Here is a 19802-nt window from a genome sequence, read left to right on the forward strand (position 1 = left end):
AATATAATTAAAATAACAACAACAATATAGAGTAACATTTGAAACCAAGATTTATTTAAATATGACTAAAATATAATTGCAAAATTTCATCCTTCTTCAGTCTACTTAGCCGCAGCATTTTGAAGATCTGAAAAATAAAATGTGTATATTAATTTATATTTAAATAATTGTGTATTATGATGCACACTTTGTTACACAAGACAAAAACTTGTTAGTCATCAATCATCGGTTTTGTCAAGACAGTATCACATGGGCATATTTTATTTGAATGTTATAATGTTTTACATAAGATTATCATACATTTAAACAAAAATAAAATCACACATTTTAGTAAGGAACAGCCTAAACTAAAAATTAAATACATGCTAATATATGGCACAAGATTGACGAAACACACGGGTTAACAGCCTAACTTACACCTGAAGTTTAGTCTTTCTCATCTGAAAGTCAAGAATAAATTTTAGCAATTGCTATCAAAAGAAGGTTGGAATACTTATTGCGAATTGAAAATATTCCTTTCGACATATAGATTTTCATTTTTATTTATGAAAATAAACTTACGAGCTGGTTTGCCATTAGCCCAGGGTGTTATACGAACGTGGGATTCATCGCGACGCAATGCCTCCGTTCGGAGTTGCGGCTTCAGAGATCTCCTCAAGATCTGAGCGGCAATGTTTGAGTAGTTTATGTAACTAAAAATTAAGGTTTGATTATGTATGGTATTTCTCAAAACTCCACTAATGAAACGCTACTAAAACCATGTAATAACCCTTACTTTAAACCCGCTTGTCTCCAGGCACTCATTTTAAAGTTTTCTTACTTTATTTAGCAATAAAATATGTACAGTAGATAACCAGCGAGGTCTAAAGATTCCGAAATTAAAATCTTGAAAAAAGAATCCTCGCTATGATGTAACAGATGTGATGTACAGAATATATAAAATACTCCGAGATAAAATATGAAAATATTCCCAGATTATAAAATTCTAAAGTTGCCATTCACTCGTAATGCTAGGCGTCCATTACAGGCGGATCGGGCCGGGCCGCATCGCAACGGGCCGTCTCTAATAGACACGCTGTTTGCTCCTGCGTCCACCTGTACGGGGCGCGGCGGACCGCCTAGGCAGATTTTATCTAACAGACGCTCGCCGCTCACATCCGCCTGCCTGCGTCCACTAGACGGGTCGGGGCGGGCCGGGCCGCAGCGCACCGCCGGCAGAAATCCGCCTGCGAAGCGATATCCGCCAATGCGTTGCGGCCCGCCCCGGCCCAATCCGTCGCTAATGGACGATGTTTCATACAAAACATAGGCCGGCCTATTTTTGCGTTGCGATGCGGCCCGGCCCGATCCGCCTAGTGGACGCCAGCCATAAAAGATTGTTGTTCGTGATTTATGATGTAAGATGAATGAGGAATAGAACTATGTAGGTGCGATCTTCATTATAATAAGATGATTTCTTAAAACATGTGAAATTATTGCAAAATTACCAAAGTCATTGGTCATAGCGTGGCTTATAGCGTGGCCGTGGTCATAACTCATAGCCATAAGCCCAAAAGACCTTGCTGCCACTCGAAAAAAAAAAGAACTTGACACATGTGGCACCGTGTGGCACTGACATTTAGATTTAGTATTGCCAGCTCAATTTTTAAGCACATTTAATTCCTAAATCTAAACACAAACGTTTTTGGTAAAGGTAGAACTAGCATCATATACACCTTATATGAATTTTAAACCTTTTATTTAAGTGCTTTATAAAATGAAATTGTATCAACAAGTCTCATATATTTCCCATACATCATAATATATACATATTTAAGTTTTTGGAACATTTTGTATACTTGCAACACTTATCGGATAACGTCTGAAGTCGTTTGTGACTGGCACGTATTTAATTTTTGGAAAAGTAAAAATAATATTTTTCTTTCTCTTTTTGCTCATGACTCCAATATTACTTAATTAATCCTCGCATTTTTTACATTTGTAAGATTTTGCACACACTATGTTTTATTTGCTTTGCTTTGGTTTTATGGTACATAATTACAAAAGTTTTCATAACGTCAAGCTGGTATTTTATCAACATACCTATTATTATTTAAATAAATAATTATTTAAACTAGTGCTAAATAGCAAAATAAATTTATTGTTAAATTGTACAATCTTTGGATAAGTGTCTATAATACATGCATTGAACATTATATTTCAATTTCAACATATCCACGTAGCAAACTTACAAGAAGGCAACCGCCACGAATATATTTTATGTTATGGCTTGAACACATTTTGTGATTTCGCAGGATTTTTATGAAAAAAATGGAAGCTGATGGTGAAAAAGAACATTTGTTAATCAATCAAGCATCCAAGGCTGCAGGAGTAAAGTGCGATATTGTGAATGAATGTCAAATGTTTTTAAAGGCTGAGGAAGGTGGAGGAGATGCACACAAAATTATGGGAGATAATATTGTAGCAGAGACTGAAAAAAGTAATATAACTACTTTACTTTTTAAATTTAATTTTGTGCATACTGAATATTGAATGTATTCATAAGTAAATTATATTGTGTAGAATATCGAGATTTTATATGGAACTGCTAACACATTGCAAGTAATATGGGTTTCCTAAACTGTACAGAAACTCAATGACCACATAACATATTATGATAGATTGGTGTGTAATAATTTATGAATTTGTGAAGGTCTTACAGTAATAAGCTTATTAAGTCTCTTATCTAAATGTGGTGTGTATAAGGCTTCCCACCCACAGTCTTTCAGTAGACATCACAGTAACAGTATTTGAGTTCTTTCTAGTATAGCATAAAATAAAATATGGTTCTAAAAAGGAGAAATGGAAGAAAAAAAAGTATAAACTGGTTTTATATGTGATTATTTTTTTAATGAATACAAGTTAACATAGTGCTCTTTTTCAGGTAAAAATAACTTTATTAATCCACCGCAGCCTGAAAGTAAAGAAATTTCATCAAAGGAAGCCTTACATTCAAATCCAGATAATGTGAATGAAGGTGAAGTACATTGAATCATTTTTATTTGAATAACATTTTTATGTTTAAATGTTCAATTAATTATGTTGAGAATAATTTAATATTTAGAACTACAATTTAAATAATTATTACTAGACTGCATTTTTAATAGAATGAAATACAGATCTAAATTATAATATTATAATCCTACAAACTCTTGAGATAGAGATTATAAAAGAACACTAATTTATACTCCTACATCAATTTCAACAGGAAATTTATCCTTTTATAATGAATTTAAACATTATAGGAAATGGCCGACAGTCTTTGAATGATAGTGCTAAAGGTCAAGAGTCCCCGGATTTAAGACAAGATGGATTACCAAATACTGTTACAGTGTTAGATGCACCAAATGGTGGTAAAGTGTACTTGGTTGGAACTGCACATTTTAGTTTGCAATCTCAAGAGGATGTTTCAAGGGTGAGTTGGTTAAATACATTTTAAAACTAAAAAAAATGTTGTGTGGTTTTATGAAACCACGGTAAAAGTGAAACTTTATCGTACGGTTCGACCGTCACGCGACATGCGCTACATAGTCCGGGATACATCGTCCATTTTTGCAAGTGATTACTATCAAGCTAATTTTTCGTGAGTAGCTTTATTTTGATGAGATGCCCAATAATTTCATGTACGAAACTCTCGATTGTGGAAGCTACCAGAGGAAACAAGGATAAAATATTTTGATTTGATGGTTCTCAAATATTTATTACACAATTTGTAGGACAATATGTCCTACAAATTGTATGTGTGTAGTTATATTCTTACTGAATGTTAGGAAAATGTTAACAATGCATTATTTTTAGGTCATTCAAGAGGTATCCCCACACATAGTTATGGTTGAACTCTGTGAGCAAAGGACCAATATTTTATTACTTGATGAAGAGGTTATTTTAAGAGAAGCTAAAAATATTAATATTAAGAAAATTAGGTAAGAATTCAATTTTTCTTAAATTAATTGTAATCCCGATTCATCATATTTTAATTTCTACATTTTATTTTTTACGTTTTTAGGGCAACTATGGCTCAAAATGGGGTATTCAATGGTTTAATGTACATATTGCTTTTAAATATGTCTGCAAATATCACCAGGGAATTGGGAATGGCACCTGGTGGCGAGTTTAGGAGAGCAATGGCTGAGGTAATATTTAATTCAATTACTGCTATAGTTATTAGTACAATGTATTTATAATTACACTAGCTTTCCACCCGCGGCTTCGCCCGCTTTGCCCTAAAACTTATTAAATTATATACTAAAACCTTCCTCGAAAACCACTCTATCTATTAAAACAAACCGCATCAAAATCCGTTGCGTAGTTTTAAAGATTTAAGCATACATGGGAATATAGAGACAGAGAAAGCGACTTTGTTTTATACTATGTAGTGAAGTTATATTGTTAAATTTTACGAATTAAAGACTTTAAATTTTAATGGGTTTTAAATGCATCCCTGTGTCTCTCCATGACCAAACTGCAAAATGTGCAAAATGTTGGGTTGATAATATATAACAAATAAATAGTGTTTATATCCATTTAAGTCTTTAATATCTAATCGTTAAAATTTTATTTTAGGCTAAAAAAGTTCCAAATTGTATAGTCCAATTAGGGGATCGTGCTATTGACATCACCCTACACAGAGCAATCGCATCTCTATCCTGGGGACAAACGATTCGGTTCATTTGGCATTTACTTACATCTAACCAAAGTATAAGGTATGTTTTTTGTATCTTCTGTGAAATTATTATTTGTTAAAGTAGGTACTTGATAGGTAATAAAGATTTATTTTTATAGCATTACAATGTCATTTATAGGTAATATATATTTAATGAATTTTTCACAATAGTTTGGACTCGCGTCATTCACTTACCATGATGACGCGGCCTCAGACCTTTATCAAATATTTATTATGTAAAAAAATTGGTTTATTGTAAAGTAGGTTTACGATCGAGATGTTTACGTGATAACGTCTTATTGGTGGCAGCGCTCGAGATGAGACGGGAGATCGGTCCGTCCCTCTCTCGTTATACCTGCGATCGCGCTCGTGAGGTTTTGGTGTGACACAAGTTTCTGAACATGTCACCCGACTAAAACGATTTTAAAAACGTTATCACGTCAAAATCTTTTCAAATACATATTATTTATATACATAAATTCTAACAATATATAATACAAAAAAATAATTGCAGTTTAGAAGAAGTAGAGAGATGCAAACAGAAGAAAATGCTAGAAGACATGTTGGAAGAAATGGCGGGCGAGTTTCCCGCTCTCAAGCGCGTGTTCGTCGTCGAGAGGGACATGTATCTGTGTCACTCGCTGCAAGTCGCCGCTTTGCAGACACGTGAGTGGGAAGCCTTATTATTTAATAAAATAAAAATAATATTATGTAGATTGTAGAAATGAATTTACTTACTTAGTTGTAATTTTTTAAGAAATTTTTTCAAATCCAATAATTTATATACTAAATACTTTTGACTAAGGGTTATAAAATGTTAAAAACGTTTCATAATGTTTCAATTAAGTATAAAATTAAAAAAAAATGTTTCATATTTTGATTTTAATAAGAATTACATTAAACCAATCAGTACTTATTTGTGTTTAATCTGCACTTTTTTCAATCTTATATACCCAAAATAGGTTTTTTTTAATCTAATAAAATATTTGCAGGTAGGGAACCATGTCGTATCGTGGGTGTGGTTGGTATCGGTCACGTGGCCGGTATCGTCGACTATTGGGGCAAGATCACACCGCAAGATATAACGCCGTTGCTTGTGTGAGTATTTATAGCATAAGAGAATATTTGTTTTCATGTCACACATATAGCCGTTGTGGCAGTTAAAGTTCACATAGTTAAAATATAAACTCAAACATTTATTAATTCAAGTAGACTTCGTTTAAAAGAGTGTAGCGGCCTTATATATATTTTGGATAGCTAAATGAAACAACGGATTGACAACCTCTTTATATTGCAACCAATTACCAACTAAAGTACAAGTGACAATACATATTAATGTTACATGATACATGACCAAATAAGTTAATTGTAATATACTGACGGCACAGAGAGCATTTGAAATCGTCAAAATGCAGAAAAATTATAATTTACCACAGTTTCTAAGAGAAGAACCGACGAGATATACATCTTGTGTAACCGCATTGCTCCGCTCCTGCTGGTCTTAGCGTGATGATATAATATAACCTATAGCCTTTCTCGATAAATGGACTATTTAACACCAAAAGAATATTTCAAATTGGACCAGTAGTTAGGAACCAATGATTTTATTTCCTGTATTTTAACGTTTTTCTTTAAGAAACTGTATTAAGCACTATGTAATTTATGTATTATGACTGATGTACATGTCTTTAAGAATAAATATTTTTTTACTTTTTAACTTTACTTTAGTTCCTGAGATTAGCGCGTTCAAGCAAATAATCTCTTCAGCTTTAAATATTACTTTATTATTCATTCATTAATTAATTAATTCCTTCCAGCGTGCCGCCCCCGTCCCTGTCGACGCGTATAATCCGTGTGTCGGTGCGCGTGGCGTGCGCGGGCGCGCTGCTGTACGCCGGCTACAAGCTGGTGCCGCGCCGCTGGCTGCCGTGATGCACGCGCACGGTATATAGCATCACTACATAGTACAATCCGTGTGTCGGTGCGCGTGGCGTGCGCGGGCGCGCTGCTGTACGCCGGCTACAAGCTGGTGCCGCGCCGCTGGCTGCCGTGATGCACGCGCACGGTATATAGCATCACTACATAGTACAATCCGTGTGTCGGTGCGCGTGGCGTGCGCGGGCGCGCTGCTGTACGCCGGCTACAAGCTGGTGCCGCGCCGCTGGCTGCCGTGATGCACGCGCACGGTATATAGCATCACTACATAGTACAATCCGTGTGTCGGTGCGCGTGGCGTGCGCGGGCGCGCTGCTGTACGCCGGCTACAAGCTGGTGCCGCGCCGCTGGCTGCCGTGATGCACGCGCACGGTATATAGCATCACTACATAGTACAATCCGTGTGTCGGTGCGCGTGGCGTGCGCGGGCGCGCTGCTGTACGCCGGCTACAAGCTGGTGCCGCGCCGCTGGCTGCCGTGATGCACGCGCACGGTATATAGCATCACTACATAGTACAATCCGTGTGTCGGTGCGCGTGGCGTGCGCGGGCGCGCTGCTGTACGCCGGCTACAAGCTGGTGCCGCGCCGCTGGCTGCCGTGATGCACGCGCACGGTATATAGCATCACTACATAGTACAATCCGTGTGTCGGTGCGCGTGGCGTGCGCGGGCGCGCTGCTGTACGCCGGCTACAAGCTGGTGCCGCGCCGCTGGCTGCCGTGATGCACGCGCACGGTATATAGCATCACTACATAGTACAATCCGTGTGTCGGTGCGCGTGGCGTGCGCGGGCGCGCTGCTGTACGCCGGCTACAAGCTGGTGCCGCGCCGCTGGCTGCCGTGATGCACGCGCACGGTATATAGCATCACTACATAGTACAATCCGTGTGTCGGTGCGCGTGGCGTGCGCGGGCGCGCTGCTGTACGCCGGCTACAAGCTGGTGCCGCGCCGCTGGCTGCCGTGATGCACGCGCACGGTATATAGCATCACTACATAGTACAATCCGTGTGTCGGTGCGCGTGGCGTGCGCGGGCGCGCTGCTGTACGCCGGCTACAAGCTGGTGCCGCGCCGCTGGCTGCCGTGATGCACGCGCACGGTATATAGCATCACTACATAGTACAATCCGTGTGTCGGTGCGCGTGGCGTGAGACGGTGCCACGGGCGAAGCCGGGGCGCACCTCTAGTTGTTTTATATATTTCTACTAGCTTTCTAAAGAACAACCCGCATAGTTCCCGTTCTCGTGGGATTTCCGGGATAAAACCTATCCTATGTGTTAATCCAAGTTACCTTCTATGTGTGTGTTTCATTTCATTGTAATCGGTTCAGCAGTATTTTCGTGGAAGAGTAACAAATACATACTTCCCATTCGCTAACCTTCTGTGGGTGTGGGTGTGGTGTGTTATGATTCCTTAGCCAGTACGAGCAGGCACAATTCTCGGCTCCCACAATTTTTGCGTGAAAGAACAATAAATATCTTTTAACAGACAATATTATGTCATGAATACGTCAATAATACAGAACTTTTTCTTTCAGGTGAATCCATGATAATCGGATTGGAAATATTTCGGAACTCTAAAATCGACCAAGTCGATGTCTTTTGAAACGTAAAAATTGTTATAAATTAAAAGGGCCTACGGTTAGACCGATACTATATGTTTGAGCTTATGTGTTCTCTATTATTTTCTATTTAATTCCAATTTGCATTATACTACACTTTCAATCTAATTGCAATTCACTTATGTTCAACGTTTGGTTAATTTAAGTGGAGTTAGAATTTCTTTACTTTTAAGAATACAATAATGTTATTTTGAATGATTGCTTTTATTTTATTTATAATTCGAAATAATTATCGCAGGACTAATATGTTATTCAGGAAATTACAAATTTATTTATTCTCTATGTTCTTCTTATAATAATCTATTAATCTCAACTGAGTCATATCGAAAATTTAAACTTATCAAGACAGACAGACTTGAGACATTTTTAAAATAAAGTGGGACCTAAAATATAAGAAAATACAATTATAAATTAGATATAAATCGTGTAGAATTTAAGAGTTTTTCGTTATCTTTTTAAAAGATATAATACAATTATTTAGCAGCTATATCTACATTGAGTTATGTTACATAGTTTTATTCCTATATGTGCATTTGCGGTAGATTTTGAACACATTTAAATGATTTATTAAATAGGTACATGTTTCAATACATAATTCATTAGACGTAAAACTTGTTACAAATTGAAATAAATATTTATTTTCAGTTCAATGTATTTTAAAAATATCTCAATTCTCTTAGATACGGTCAATTTATAACACCAATAGAATTAGTAATAGGATTTTAAAACCTTAAAAAATAAATTAAAATCATAGTTAGAAAAAGGACTTTTATGTTCTTTTATCTTGAAAATCATACACTTAACCATTCGATCTATTGCTATCTCTACGACTCACGAATGCATGACCACCACAATGTTTAAATTCTCTGTGTGAGAAATGTATTTGAATTATTAATACAATGTCAAAATTGAGAAAATATTGAATAACTTTAATTAGACTGATGTTATATTTTGCTTTTATTATTAGTGTAATCAATATAGTAGTATAGAATTGAACTAGGTTATACATATGTTTCGAATTTATTAAATTGTAAATTTAAATGCGATTATAATTATTATAAAACCAATCCAATTGCTGTTATTATAGTTATTATGTAAAAATAAATGCGTTTTTATTATAATTGGCTTTTATTTTAATCCAAACTCCGTCTTTTGTGCATTGACTATTAAGTATTAAAAATTTTAAAAGGTGTACTATAGGTACGATTGCTAAAACGCCGGCAAACCTAGGGCAAACTCATAGCAAGTTATGTTTTGACATTTTAAAGTATGAAAACTTTTTAGAGAAGTCAGTAAAAATATATAGAACTATTTTTGTTTCAAACTCCTTTAGTTACGTTTACTAAAAAATAATCACAAAATGACATTGATACAACTCGCAACAATGGACTGGAATCTGGATGTGGAAATAATAGTTTAAAATACAATGTTTTATCATAAAAAATTAAATTACAGTGTTTCTTAAAAGTACAATCAAAATATGCTATACTCTACAGCATGCCATATATTCAGGTATCCGTTAATCACATCAAATCTATCGAGATCGTTAATCGGTGAAAAAATTTCTAGAGTTAACTGTAAGTAACCTGTTATAGAAGATATTTTTTATGTTTATATACAATATGGCAAATAATACGTTTCTTATAAATGATTATAGGTATAGCATCAGCATTTCGAGGGTTCAGTGATACAAAAATAGAATTACCTCCTTCAGCGTCTTTTCTGCAAAATGACGGCAGCGCCACTGTCGTGTTACTTGGGACCGTCCATTTCAGTAAACAATCAGTGGAAGATGTTTCCCAGGTTACTATGTTAAATATTTTAATTGCACATGGCTTCGGATGTACGTACTTATAACTTGCTGATTTTCTAAATTATTTTAATTGCAAGCGCGGCGTTACGGTGATGTATAAATCCTCTAATTCAATATGTACTTACAGAAGGAATATTAATGTGTAATTATTTTGTATTGTAATTTTATTTTTAGATAGTGAAGTCACTAAATCCAAATGGAATAATGATTGAGCTATGCCGACAGAGAGTGTCGTTACTAGAACTGGATGATAAAAAGTTCTTAGAAGACGCCAAAAAATTTGATGGAAAAAAATTGAGGTCGACTATTTCTACTACATATTTGCAAATTTTTCTTTAATTAATCGTTAATTATTTATTGATTTTAACAAGATTTTTTCTGTATAGACAAGCAGTAAAAGGTCAAAATTTTGTGTCGGGTATGTTACATGCTATGTTGCTAAAAACATACGCCGATCTCGCTAAAGAGTTGGGTGTGGCGCCTGGGGGAGAATTCAGGAGAGCTTATCATGAGGTTGTATTAAAAACTTATCGCTTTATAATATTAGTGTAATAGTTATTAACTTATTAGTAATTATCGATTAAAAGAGAGTAGGTAAAAAATCGTAACTGAAAGGGGGCTTTTTTTTCAGATGAAAAAAATTCCTGGCTGCAAATTATTTCTCGGCGATAGACCCATTCAAATAACGATTGCAAGAGCTTTCCAGTCCCTCAGTGTGATAGAATTGGGACAAGTTCTTTTTCATTTAACTAATTCCAAACCAAAACCAATAGAGTGCGTATTTAGATATTTTTCAATTTTAATTTAACGATTCCCCAGCACGTTGTTTATAAAGCGGCTGCTTTCTCTCTTCGTATCCGTTTACTATATATTATTTTGCAGTAAATATCAACTAGAAAAATACAAAAGTAAAGACTTTGTTCAAGCCCAATTTGAAGAAATAACGAGAGAGGTACCGGCTTTTAAGAAAATATTTCATGTGTTCGTTGACGAACGTGATAAATGTCTCGCGTTTTCTTTGCAAGAATGTGTACGTGCCGGTAAGTTTATTTTAAAAATATAGTCCGAGGGACCGAGGGTTATAAATTAAAACTGTTATCTGAGAATTGAAAATAAAATAATTGTATTTTGAATATTGAATCGATCATCGAAATATTACCAATTAATACGAACGGTCTTAGGCGAATACAGTTGAATAATTGTTCTTGGGATGAGATAATGTGTAAGCGCTTATTGTGAGGTGCATATATGTGCATACCATAATTCTTTTTTCCTTGACAGTCGAAAAGCCTCGTGTCTTGGCAGTTGTAGGAATGGGCCATGTGGATGGAATTATGAAATATTATGGCAAAATGAGACAAGAAGACATCGTGCCATTGCTATTGTAAGGGGTTAATTGTTTTTCAATGGGTATATATTTTGATCTTGTTGCTTTAAATAATATTTATGAGTATTCAAATAATGTTAAGCATATTGCATGCTTGAAAAATGTTAAGTAGAGTTTTTTATTTTTATAATGAGTAATGACTGAAAACCTTATAGCCTCAGCATAAAGCTAGATTATTTCAGGGAAAGTCAAGAGCAGCTTAAATTTCATATGTTTTTTTTTGTCGTAGGCATAGACAGGAGCAGTATAGACACAATAAACCTCTAAACAATATTCCTTTTCCTTTCTTCGTTTTAAACATATAAGCCACGACACTTAAAACTACACGATTATCTGTCGTCACGACACGGTGGGAACGCGCCCTTAGTTTTCATATCATTTGTATGTTCTGTGTGATGTGTTCGGAATCAACAACAATCAAATTCACAACAAGATATTTTATTATTTTATCTACAGTTTAGATTAAATTCTTATACATTTATACGTTAGCGAAATCATTCAAATTAGGTACTTAGTTATTTTCTTAATTTTTTGAGTATATCCCATACTTAAGAAACAGCAATATTTTTTTCTACTTCAGCAAGATGTTTATGTATGTATTTTTATTTTTTCAGTGACTAAATTATGATCAACATCTACTTTTTGAGAGGAGACATTAGAGTTCATTTGCAAAATAGTTGAAGACATACTTAGGTAAAAAGTATTGCTGTTTATATTTTTATAATGCATTAAATTTTGTTTTTTGTCGTTGTATACTTTCTTATCAAATTAAATAAAAAAATTATATTTGTTTCAGAATACCTCCTACGCCCGTGTATTGGGTAATACTTCGTGCAACCATAAAATTCACATTTTATTTTTTGATATTTTCTTTTATTTACCGGCTAATTTTTGGCTAAATAAAATTATTGTTCTATGTTTACCACCAAATAAAGAAACAACAAATACGTTTGTGTTTTATTTAAAATCTAAGAACTGTATATTGGGAGAAAGCACAATCTTATTTTTGAGCTTATTGTGATGCAAAGTGTATGCAAAGGTGCAAAAGTAAATAATAGCTGACGCAAAAACCTCCGTAGTTCAAGAGGATTTACAAAAAAGGTGTTTAGATGATCGTTTTTTATGAAACTGCTTAATTTTCTTCAAAATATATTGCGAAGGCAAGCGCATGAGCGAAAGAGTTATCATTGCGGGGTTATATTCTTTATTATTATATACATTTCTCGTGTCACTGTGTTAGTAATCATACTCCTCCCAAACGGCTGGACCGATTCTTGTGAAATTTTAGAGTAAGGCAGAACAACGTCTAGAACGCACAGGTAGTTAATTTATAAGTAGTTTGAATTGAAATGCGTTAAGTAAGAATAGGTATTATAAAATATAGGGAACAATTTATAACCGCACCAAAAACACATTCAAAGATCCGTCCTATATTATTGCACGCCTCATAAGCGAAGCGTTGAGGTGGGTACCTACTACTGTCACTTCGCGCAAAACATCTGATTTTTCAAACTTAAAATGTCTTTATGTATCATACATTGCACTTGTAAGATAATACATACACACACATATTAAGAAAAAACACTATTTTTAACGTTCATGATATTTTTGATGTCATTTTTGTTATTTAAACTAGTTAAAAAACAGTTTAAAAAAGTTCTGTCTTGGACGTCCGTGTGTCTGTATGTGCGGATCCTTTTTCTTGTTAACACGATAGCGACCGAAATACTTTACTAATCGAGTCTTTTTTTTTCTCTTACGCTTGAGTATGCTCAGGAATAGAACCCTTTCATTTTTCAGGGTCTGATTCGATGTGGTTTAATTGTTATTAAATAAACAAAAATAATAATTAATAAATATTTATTAAAAAAAAATTATGAGGCGTGCACTTTTGGATTTTCCAAATTATTTTTTTTATATTTGCCTGTATTATCACAGGTATTATATAAACTAACTACTCTTTGTTACTTGCTCTGTGGATCCGTTATCAAATTCGCCCTCGGAGCAATTATCAAGCCTGGAGACTCAGAGGAATAAACCTATAGAGTACTTGTATCGAGCGTATACAATTTACATATATTTGTTTCTCTCTATCTAAAGAAAACGTCGTATGAAAGAATGAGATAGCTATAGACTACAAGCTACGTTTAAACATAGTCATGGCACCATTTTTACTATAGGTACGTATTTAGATAGATAGAAGGTGATAGTGATGGGATGTGCTTCAATCGATAAAATCGTGAATGCATTTTGCATTTACGGTTTCGTGAAATAATAAATAATAAAAAAAACAAAATTAATCATAAATTTCAGTTGAATACATTATTTGTTTAATCCTACGAATATAATAAATGCGAAATTATGCGAGAATGGATAACTTTCTCTTTCACTGCTGAACCGATTACAATGAAATTTTGTACATTCACACATAGGATAGGTTTTATACCGGAAATCCCACATGAACGGGAACTGTGCGGGATTTTCTTTAAAAACGCGGGCGGAAAGCTAGTATATTTTAAAATAAATTTTAAAACTTGAAATGTAACTAATTTAAAATAAAGATCAATAAAGTTAAAGGAGTGAGGAGAAAGGCACACTCAGCATGAATTTTAACAAGTTCATAAAAGGACAGTCTTAAAGAAAACATTTTCCTTACATCCTACTAATAAAGCGAAAGTTTGTGAGGATGGATGTTTGTTACTCTTTCACGCGAATACTACTAAACCGATTACAATGAAATTTGGAAAAATTACTTTTGATCCCGTAAATCCCACAGGAATGGGAACTATGCGGGTTTTTCTTTGAAAACGCATGTATATTAAGTATGTATTTCAATAGTAGTTTCTGATCTATGAGAACTGTCATTTAATCAACCGTTTAATTTTCACACAGTTACACATTTAAAGTAAATGTGTAAAAAAATTTCCAAATAAAAATTCACTCACACACAAATGTATTTATTATCTAAAGGAACAAAAAAATACGTAAGCGTAAGATTGCACAATTCTTCTAGAGTATCCATCTTGATAACACGCAGGCTCGAAATGCAGTGAACACAATCTAGCAAATTTCGACGGCGTCCAATCTACACGTCTCATGTTTTATACCCATTTTTTATTTAGCTCTGGAAATCTAAAACAAAATGAATTTATTAATAATCTAAAAGAGAAACAACAAACTAAACAGATAAGTCAAATAAAACAACCACGTGGTATTTTTTATTTTCCTGCTGTAGAAAATTTACATCTATTATTTGCTACAACAACTACATATAAATCTGATATAAGAAACAAAATAAATAAATCAACGTTAATATGAAATAGATTTTTTGTCATAAATCGATAATATACGCTAGATGTGTTACAACACTACGGTGGTAAACAAAATGCCAAACGTGATAATATTGTGACATTTTTTAAAAATTATTTAATTCTTTTGTATTCCACAACCCCATAAAGTGAGTAAATGTTACAGTTACAACATAAACTTATAAAAAAGCGCTTGTTAAAACCTTCAAATAGGGTTAGAACATAAATATTTATCAATTTGCTGAAAATCACTTACCGATAGAAAGATATTTTTTCATTGTTTTCATCCAAAACTCCCATTCGACTAGTAATAGCCGGTAGTTAAACATACAATAGTCATTTTAGCACACTGACAAATAAAAAGAAACACTATACACTTTATATTTTCTAAATATTTCGTTAAAAACACTTGACGCACTGAGCCCACCAGCTGGTTGGAAAACAAACTGACTGCCGGCGCGCTACGTTTGAAGACAGTGCAGATACTCTATCGCTATCTCAATCTGACTTATGCTGTTATTGACTAAGAGTAAGTAGATTAGAAAATATGTATTTTGTTCTGTCTCAATAGCCCGGTTTACACGCACGCTCTTTCGCGCGCGATTCGGCTTTCACGCGGGAAAGAGCGAGAATTTAAACGATGACAGAGAGAACGAGATTGCGCGTCCACTCCGCACACACTCCAACGCGCCATGCTTTCCTTCGTTCAATCGCGCGCGATTATCGTTTACACGCACAATCTTTCCTCTTTCCTCAGCGCGCGTGCTTTCCCGCGTTCAATCCCGCGCACTCAATCACGCGGTAAAGAGTGTGCGTGTAAACCGGGCTATTATAAGAACTCTATAGGTTTATTCCTCTGAGCCTGGAGAAGTAACAATTAATTGAACAATATAGCACTAGTTTGGCCTTTTTGGCTTATGGCAAAATGTCATGCGAAAAAAGAGGACAGATATATGTCAGTTCGACAGTTTGAAATGACATGTGCCCATGTCAATTTGTTTCAGTGACCAGTCTGGTCACGGACGCATGGTGATTTTAATAATTATTTTTGAAGTGAAAAACGAGTGTTTTAGTTTAATTTGTTATTTTATGAAAAGACAATTGACTAAAGATAACATGGCTTGTGATGCTTACGGCTGTAAAAGCCGTAGTAATGTGAAATCGGACGAAGATAGAAATTTGTCATTTCACAGGTTAGTGTTTTGATCAATTTTTTTGTTAATTGTATGATAAATAAGTTAATTTACCTTATTTTCTTAATCATCTATGTTTTATCTAACCGTAATCATTGAAATGAAATCATAATCAGCTTAGTTTTTAGAAAAAATTCAAAATATAACTTCCATAGTGTTGTGCAATTATCGATACTTGAGTAGGAACGAAGTACTTCATTGATAATGACTGCTTTAGGTTAGGAGAAAAAAAAGGTATTTAAGTATGGATTTTATTGTTATTTGCAGGTTTCTGGCTTGAGAACAATTAAAAGATGTTTGAGTTAAAGCTATAGCACAGGAAAAATTGGAAGCCTTCAAAACATTCTCGGCCTTGTTCAAATCATTTCGAATCAGACGGGAAGAAAAGTAAAGTGCTTTGCAGAGATGCTGTGCCACAAGTTTAAGGTGGCATCTATTTTAAATAATAAATATTGTAATTTGGTAATTAAGTATCGAAATAAAATGTTGTTAAAAAAATAAATGTTTATTTGTTTTATTTGAAGCAATTTATTTTAAACTTGTACCAATTTTTTCCTGTGGGAATGAGTTATTTTCCTGTGGTAAATTGTAGCTTATATGTTATTCTGATGTTTAAACTATATAATTGTAAAGTTCCATAAAAACTCATTCAGTAGTGTTTACGTGAAAGAGTATCAAAATATGTCCATTCTTATATATTTTTGCTTTTATAATATTAGTAGGATACGACTATTGATTTGTAAAAAGATCAACTAGGTGGAAGTCAGATTCGCGCACGAAGGGTTCCGTATGTAAAAATACTATGAATGAATCTATGAAAACAGGAAAAAATACGTACCTTTTTACGAAACCATAAAAACAACCTAAACCGAAATACCTAATAATATTTTTTTATAAATACCACTACCATACAATGCAAGGCAGTCAATACGCATCGTAAATGAATAATTCCAAATTAAACGAATCTTAAAATTTGAAATTACCTATCCATAATTCAAAATTAAACGAATCTTAAATTATCTTCAAGCAATTTTATAACTTAATTTTTTTATTTATCGATATTTTAGTATTCGATAAAGTAAAGGCAAGCACTACCTTTTTAGAACAAAAAGTGGCTACATGTGGATTTGAATGCCAAGCAGATAACAGTGTGTTGTCTCTTTCTATCGCATTAATTAGGGTATTGAATAAAAGAGAGCCACTATATAAGAAACGTTCAATTAATTGTTACTTCTCCAGGCTTGTTAATTGCTCCGAGAATTCGCCACTGTCAGCTGTCAATTGTCATTGGCAAATTAATTTATGTGTATTGTTTATTTATATTGCAAAATGCAAATATTCTTTACAATGTATGTAATCTTTTAGTTGTTACAATATTTATGTCGCGGTTATGTACTTTTTATGTTCTTTAGAAACTGGGTAATATACTAAATCATGTTGTGGTTAGAGATTTTCCTTATTGCTGTTTTACACTTTGATCTCATTCAAAATAAGGATAGTGGTTGTGGTTGTAATGTAAATCGTAATAAAGAGGAACGAGGATATAAAGATAGTATATTTGGCGCCGGTTTTGATGAAAGTCAATGCAAAGTAAAACTCGACGAAGGTATCGATAATGTCGAAAGAAATGACAGTGAAATGGTTTTAATTCCCGGTGGCACGTACCAGCTTGGCACTGATGATATAGTTATAGAGGGAGATAAAGAAGGTCCGAAAAGATTAATACAACTAAGCAGTTTCTATTTAGACAAATATGAAGTATCAAACAGGGAATTTAGTCACTTTACAAGATTAACTAATTATAAGACTGAAGCTGAAGTTTTTGGAGATAGTTTTGTGTTCACATTGTTTCTGAATAAAACATTTAAAGAGGAATTGAAAGACTATCGTGTGGCTCAAGCCCCCTGGTGGTATAAAGTAAATGGTGCTAATTGGATGCATCCTAATGGACCCGATTCAGACATTATAGGTACATATATGTTTTTATATTAATTAAATAAACACTCTTTTGTTTAGCATTAAATCAGATAGTAACTATACTAATATTATAAAGCGGAAGAGTTTGTGTGTTTGTTTAAACGCACCAATCTCAGAAACTACTGGTCTGATTTGAAAAATTATTTTGGTGATAGATAGCCTTCATCAAGGAAGGACAAACAGAAGCGGAGCCACATGGGATAAACCGCGGAGCACAGCTAGTGTCTTATAACCTTATAAGGCATGTTATCATTTTTATGTTCTTATTTTACTGATTCTTAAACATTACAGAATCAATGGATCATCCAGTAATACATGTATCATGGAATGACGCTAAAGCATATTGTGTTTGGAAAGGTCAGAGATTGCCGACTGAGGCAGAATGGGAAGCAGCATGCCGCGGTGGGCATAGAGATACAAAGTACCCATGGGGCGATAAATTGTTTCCTAATAGAAAGCATATGTAAGTTTTATTGTGTACATTTTTCTGCAGAGTATTTTGATTAATTCTAGAAGTTTCTTGATATATGAAAGTAAGGTCTGTAGTTGAAAAATAAAGTTCTTAGGTCTTATTTCTTAGTCATAAAATATCTTAGTTAATTGCTTACGGAAGGTATATTATCTGCATTTTTGTTCTTAGAACACTATACTATTACTAAAAGACATATCCTTACTACCTTTTAGTCATTACTAGGTTTCCACCCGTGCAGTCAAAGAAAACCCCGCATAGTTCCCGTTCCCGTGGGATTTCCGTGATTGCGTCATTTTCCCGGGATAAAAAGTAGCCTATGTCCTTTCTCGGGTATCAAAATATCTCCATACCAAATTTCATGAAAATTGGTTCAGTAGTTTAGGCGTGATTGAGTAACAGACAGACATAGTTACTTTCGCATTAATTATAATATTAGTATGGATTATTGCATCTTTCAGGGCCAACATATGGCAGGGTACATTTCCAAACTACAACTCTGAGAAGGATGGTTATGTTGGCACTAACCCTGTTCATTTGTTTCCACAAAATGAGTTTGGGCTTCACAATATAGCTGGCAATGTTTGGGAGTGGACCGATAGTAATTGGACCCAGGGTGATGTATGTAATTTTTTTTTAAGTTTTTAAAAACTTTGCATATAATAAACAAATAGACTCACAAACACACTCAAAAATTGTCAAAGTAAAACAATACCTACATGTCTAATAGGCAGAGTTTTCTTATGTACAATCAAATTTCAACCTTACTGCCACATAATAAGGTGTTTATTCAAATGTTTTATACAATGCCATTTTACATTTTTGGACCTTTAAACAGGCAAATGTGAGTCTTGTTGTCTATTTAATGATTATATGTTGGATATATAAATTTCTGATAATTTTAATGACTGTATTATATTAAATTTCAGACCAAAGAAAAAGTGAAGAGGGGTGGTTCATATTTGTGTCACCACTCATACTGCTATAGATACAGGTGTTCTGCCCGTTCACACAATACTGATGACAGCTCTGCGGGAAATTTAGGTTTTAGGTGTGCTAAATCTGCATAATTTATATGAACAAAGCTAATATTATTGTGTATGAACAAAGCTCATCTTAAGTGTAGACAATGCATTTACTTTGCTGTTTTTTTATTGTTATTTATATCAAACTTTCATCTAAGATTTTATGATTGTGTGTTACACGTATTTTTATTGTATAATAATTTATAAGGTTAAAGTGTATTGTACTTAATGACTGGGTTTGAACTTAATAATAAAGAACAAAAGACACCTCGCTCATTATTATATAAGTGTTTCAATGATGTATGTTTTGTCTATTCTGTGTGTAACTTGTCTTCCAATTTATGAAATATACTATTGTATGAAAATATTTCAA

General features: G+C 34.2%; 4 protein-coding genes and 1 long non-coding RNA gene across 8 annotated transcripts; 4 read left to right on the forward strand and 1 right to left on the reverse strand.

The window, feature by feature from the left end:
• Positions 1–27: 27 nt before the first annotated feature.
• On the reverse strand, positions 28–939 carry sun (ATP synthase subunit epsilon stunted). 2 transcript variants are annotated; one of them, XM_090106983.1, is made up of 4 exons: positions 776–939; positions 562–692; positions 418–440; positions 28–127 (listed from the first exon to the last, which is right to left on the reverse strand). In XM_090106983.1, the coding sequence occupies exons 1-3, from the start codon at positions 802–804 to the stop codon at positions 427–429; spliced, it is 174 nt and encodes a 57-aa protein (XP_089963109.1). In that variant the 5' UTR covers positions 805–939; the 3' UTR covers positions 28–127; positions 418–426. The 2 variants fall into 2 exon arrangements, with proteins under 2 accessions (XP_089963109.1, XP_089963108.1); XM_090106982.1 differs by lacking the exon at positions 418–440 and having other exon boundaries at positions 776–938.
• An 888-nt stretch (positions 940–1827) lies between these two features.
• On the forward strand, positions 1828–9378 carry LOC149904515 (traB domain-containing protein-like). Of its 3 annotated transcripts, none has more exons than XM_090106921.1 (11): positions 1828–1903; positions 2295–2479; positions 2924–3016; positions 3285–3454; positions 3838–3962; positions 4046–4172; positions 4603–4742; positions 5217–5368; positions 5695–5800; positions 6520–7735; positions 8174–9378. In XM_090106921.1, exons 2-10 carry the CDS (start codon positions 2302–2304, stop codon positions 6632–6634), a joined length of 1206 nt encoding a protein of 401 aa, XP_089963047.1. In that variant the 5' UTR covers positions 1828–1903; positions 2295–2301; the 3' UTR covers positions 6635–7735; positions 8174–9378. The 3 variants fall into 3 exon arrangements, with proteins under 3 accessions (XP_089963047.1, XP_089963046.1, XP_089963048.1); XM_090106920.1 differs by having other exon boundaries at positions 1845–1980; XM_090106922.1 differs by having other exon boundaries at positions 1856–1880.
• A 359-nt stretch (positions 9379–9737) lies between these two features.
• Positions 9738–12378, forward strand: LOC149904516 (traB domain-containing protein-like). The gene is made up of 8 exons (XM_090106789.1): positions 9738–9834; positions 9915–10060; positions 10245–10369; positions 10457–10583; positions 10702–10844; positions 10953–11110; positions 11352–11454; positions 12254–12378. The coding sequence occupies exons 1-8, from the start codon at positions 9738–9740 to the stop codon at positions 12354–12356; spliced, it is 1002 nt and encodes a 333-aa protein (XP_089962915.1). The 3' UTR covers positions 12357–12378.
• A 3260-nt stretch (positions 12379–15638) lies between these two features.
• LOC149904517 (uncharacterized) lies at positions 15639–16466 on the forward strand. The gene is made up of 2 exons (XR_016457233.1): positions 15639–15958; positions 16226–16466. It is a non-coding gene; the product is annotated as an uncharacterized LOC149904517 (long non-coding RNA).
• Positions 16467–17294: 828 nt separating this feature from the next.
• On the forward strand, positions 17295–19796 carry LOC149904518 (formylglycine-generating enzyme). Its single transcript, XM_090107058.1, has 4 exons — positions 17295–17927; positions 18227–18398; positions 18866–19025; positions 19334–19796. The coding sequence occupies exons 1-4, from the start codon at positions 17393–17395 to the stop codon at positions 19472–19474; spliced, it is 1008 nt and encodes a 335-aa protein (XP_089963184.1). The 5' UTR covers positions 17295–17392; the 3' UTR covers positions 19475–19796.
• Positions 19797–19802: the final 6 nt, after the last annotated feature.

Source organism: Colias eurytheme, chromosome 11, assembly GCF_061535395.1.
Source record: "Colias eurytheme isolate Ceu_HAF_F1 chromosome 11, ilColEury1 Martin Lab GWU primary, whole genome shotgun sequence".
NCBI lineage: Eukaryota > Metazoa > Arthropoda > Insecta > Lepidoptera > Pieridae > Colias > Colias eurytheme.

Excerpts from the sequence above, each read along its gene's own strand:
- sun (XM_090106982.1), bottom strand. The coding sequence starts at position 804 with ATGAGTGCCTGGAGACAAGCGGGTTTAAA. Across the intron at positions 693-775 it reads TGGAGACAAGCGGGTTTAAA|TTACATAAACTACTCAAACA; the intron begins GTAAGGGTTATT and ends CTTAATTTTTAG. Across the intron at positions 128-561 it reads GGCTAATGGCAAACCAGCTC|ATCTTCAAAATGCTGCGGCT; the intron begins GTAAGTTTATTT and ends TTTATTTTTCAG.
- LOC149904518 (XM_090107058.1), top strand. The coding sequence starts at position 17,393 with ATGTTGTGGTTAGAGATTTTCCTTATTGCTGTTTTACACTTTGATCTC. Across the intron at positions 18,399-18,865 it reads TTTCCTAATAGAAAGCATAT|GGCCAACATATGGCAGGGTA; the intron begins GTAAGTTTTATT and ends TGCATCTTTCAG. Across the intron at positions 19,026-19,333 it reads GTAATTGGACCCAGGGTGAT|ACCAAAGAAAAAGTGAAGAG; the intron begins GTATGTAATTTT and ends ATTAAATTTCAG.
- LOC149904516 (XM_090106789.1), top strand. The coding sequence starts at position 9,738 with ATGCTATACTCTACAGCATGCCATATATTCAGGTATCCGTTAATCACA. Across the intron at positions 10,061-10,244 it reads CAGTGGAAGATGTTTCCCAG|ATAGTGAAGTCACTAAATCC; the intron begins GTTACTATGTTA and ends TTTTATTTTTAG. Across the intron at positions 10,845-10,952 it reads TCCAAACCAAAACCAATAGA|TAAATATCAACTAGAAAAAT; the intron begins GTGCGTATTTAG and ends ATTATTTTGCAG.
- LOC149904515 (XM_090106921.1), top strand. The coding sequence starts at position 2,302 with ATGAAAAAAATGGAAGCTGATGGTGAAAAAGAACATTTGTTAATCAAT. Across the intron at positions 4,173-4,602 it reads TTAGGAGAGCAATGGCTGAG|GCTAAAAAAGTTCCAAATTG; the intron begins GTAATATTTAAT and ends ATTTTATTTTAG. Across the intron at positions 5,369-5,694 it reads AGTCGCCGCTTTGCAGACAC|GTAGGGAACCATGTCGTATC; the intron begins GTGAGTGGGAAG and ends AAATATTTGCAG.